Below are 3,191 nucleotides of genomic sequence, written 5' to 3' on the forward strand. Positions count from 1 at the left end.
GCGAGCACTGGGAGCAGCCGGGGACAGTGGGAGGTGTCCCTGCCCATGGCAGGGGGTGGGATGGGATGATCCCAGTCCGTTCCCCGTGTCCTGCCCTGGATAATCCCATCAGGGAGACCCTTTTGCCCGAGCACTGGCAGAGCTCACGCACGTCATGTTTTCCCTGAGGTGATCTCGGTGGCCTGGCAGGGTCTGCCTGACGTCTCTGGCTGTGCTACAGACGTGGAGTTAATCTCCCTTTGGCAAGGGAGCCTGAGAATTGATGGCCGTGGAGTGTGAGGAGATGAAAAGGCTCCGTGGAACGCGTTCTCTGAAGTGCTCTATTCAATTACCATCAGATGAATCCAAACGCCTTTCATGATGCAGCTTGGCCTGGTGCCACCAAAAGGGATCACATTCCCCAGGGAGGCTTCAGCGTCCTGGTCCCTGGCTGGGCTCCCATCCCACGTCAGCCCTTGGATGAAGAGCATCATTCTCCAGTGACCTCCATTCCCTGCCTGAACCTTGTAGGCTTCAGCTCCTGGCCCAAAGGGGCTCTGGGATCTGTCACCTCCAGCTTTTGGGATCAACCACACATTGTCCCCACAGGGTCTTTGTACTTTGAGAACCCACCGGGATGGGTCACACTCCCACAAACGCTGGGAATTTTGGTTTTCCCACCCAAAGCAGCCCCAGCCATGGCCTCTTACCTGCTCTGCTTCGGAGTAGGGGTTGTTCAGGACCACGGGGACGGTGCTCTTCCCCCACAGGTCCCCCAGGACACGCTCGTTCTCCATCCGTGCCGGCACAGCTTTCTGGGGGTTGTTCTCCCCTTCCCTGAAACTGAAGGGTTAAAAATCATTTGGGTCGCTGGGTGCTGGGACCACGGGCACAGGTCCTGCTCCCGCCGCTTCCCACAGGAGCGAAAACTTGGCCACTGCCCCGCGGGAAGGAAGGAAAGGCTGAGCCCTGGCCAAGGCGATGAATCAGCGAGGTGAGGACAACCCAAACACAATGGAAGTTCCACCTCGGAGCAGCAGCAGAACCCTGTGCCCACACTGGCTCCACAACAGAGCCTCTGCGCCCCAAAACCCGAGCTGGAACCCCGGGAAAACAGGAGCTGGGGAAAGGAGGCTGGAAAAGCTCGTGGCAGAAGGAGCCTGCAGAGCAGCTCGGTGTTTATGAGCAGGGAAGAGGGAGAAAAAAGCCCCAGAACAAACAGGAGGCTCCCAGGAGCTCTCTCTCCTCTCCCTGACCTTTCCAGATGCTGTGAGTGGAAGTGATTTCAGTCGAGCAAACGGATGGATTGCCCCTGGAATTGCTGGGGATGCTGGGAAGGCTGGGAACCAAGGGCATCCCACCCAGCGCCGGCTGCCCCGGCCCACGCGGTGCCACCGGAGTAACCCCGGTGTAACTCGGGTGTAACTCCGGTGTAACTCGGGTGTAACTCACTGCGCCATGCACGACTCGGGGTGTGGGAGAGGCTCTGAAACACCACCTGAGCAGCTGCTGAAAAACCTCTGCCATGTGAGCCCTCGCCAAGGAGAGAAAACAAGCGGGGCTTAGGGACGTGGCATTCAGGCGAGGCAGGAGGTGGCACCACAGAGGCCACGGAGGGAAGGGGCTCCCTGGGCCGGGCTGAGCAGGGGCACGGGATGCCAGGATGGGCACAGGCACTGAAGAAATGCCCTCTGGAATTGCTTTGCTCCTGCTGTCAGCCCTTAAAAGCCTTTCCAGATGCCCCTGGATTCCGTAATGAGGCTTCTCATTAATGGTGGCAGGGTTTGGGCGCTCACCAAAGCGGGACGCTTGCACCCAGGGCATGAATCTCGCCAGCAGGATGCTCCTGGTTCCATTTCAGGGAGACAAATAAATACAAATAAATTCAGTTTCACAGTCCTTGAAGCCCTTTGGCTTAAGGAAAAGACTTCATTTAAAGAGCGTCTCCCTGTGCTTTGAGCTTTCTGTCATTTTCTGCTTTTACAGAGCCATGCTCAGCTGCCAAAATATTTCCCTGGGCTCTGGCCACCTTCCAAACACTGGAAAGTGGCCACCTTGGTGCAAGGGAGGAGGCACAGGTGCCCTGATGCCGTTTTCCCTGGGATTTCTGTGCCCGTCCAGGCCAGGAAAGCTGCTCCTCGGTGACCTGGCTCCTGGGAGGATGTGAAAGGGTTTCAATCAGATAAAACACAAGAAACCCCACCCGCAGCACCTGAAAGGGTTTCAATCAGATAAAACACAAGAAACCCCACCCGCAGCACCGCGGCCCAAGGCAGCAGATCCCAATCTCTGCTGCGGTGGTGGTGATCCACAGAGATCCCAGAATCCACACGGATCCCAGGGACTGCCAGGAGCCACGCAACCCCACTGTGCCCAGTCCAAAGGGCAAGCCCAGGCTCTCTTGCCCAGTCCCTCCATCCCAGTAATCCCCAGCAGCCAGGCGGAGGAGAATTAGCAGGATGAAAACGCAGCCGGTCTGGCTGTCCCCTCCGAGCGAGGCCCAGCTGTTAAATCTCCCGGAGAACTCTCATTTCCACGGCTGCACATCCCTGCCCTCCTGCCCTGATCCCCATCATGCCGGCGGACGCGGGGCCAGGTCAGCACAGGGACACCGAGCGCACCAAGTCACCTCCAGCGGCTGACGAGCCCCAGCTGCTGCTCCTCACAAGGGGCCCAAAATCCAGACAGAAGTGCTAAATCCATGAGGGAGAAATCCCTTGGCTCTCCCGGAACTTGGGGCTTAGCAGAGGGAAGTGGAGAACCACGAAGCCTCTCCAGGGGCACGGGCTTTGCCTCTGCGCGCACAGGAGAAGCTGAGGATCAGCCAGAGGTCCCACAGGCAGCTCCAGAAGGATGCTGGTGCCTGGCACGACCTGCTGCTCCCAGGGAGGTGTCTGCAGGGCCACTGCCAGCACGAGGGAAGCTGGGACCGGGATCCATCCGTCAGCAGCAGCAGCTGGAGGGGCTGGAATGTGGGATCTCATTGTGTGCACAGCAGCAAAGCCGTAAATGTTGGCAGCTGGAGAAATCCCAGATGTTGAATTAAGTTGGGTGCTAATTTGGGTGGGTTGGGATTTACAAGTTCTGCTGGAGCAGGGATTGCTCCCCTTCCCCAGCCTCGAGCACCACCTGACAGCGAGGTGCCCCATCCCGAGGGACTGGGACATCCAGGTGGGAATTACCTGGATGCTCCATGTCCCCTCAGGTGTCTG

At 58.5% G+C, this 3,191-nt stretch overlaps 1 protein-coding gene across 2 annotated transcripts in view; it reads right to left on the reverse strand.

The window, feature by feature from the left end:
* Positions 1-3,191, reverse strand: part of NOS1 (nitric oxide synthase 1) — a 47,497-nt gene that overhangs the window by 36,001 nt on the left and 8,305 nt on the right. Inside the window, exon 2 of one of the 2 annotated variants that reach the window (XM_008642915.2) lies at positions 690-816. In XM_008642915.2, the coding sequence (XP_008641137.2) occupies positions 690-816 (127 nt within the window). Of the gene's footprint in view, positions 1-689; positions 823-3,191 lie in introns of both variants that reach the window. The other variant, XM_008642914.2, reaches the window with a different exon arrangement.

This window comes from Corvus brachyrhynchos, unplaced genomic scaffold, assembly GCF_000691975.1.
Source record: "Corvus brachyrhynchos isolate BGI_N302 unplaced genomic scaffold, ASM69197v1 scaffold19, whole genome shotgun sequence".
NCBI lineage: Eukaryota > Metazoa > Chordata > Aves > Passeriformes > Corvidae > Corvus > Corvus brachyrhynchos.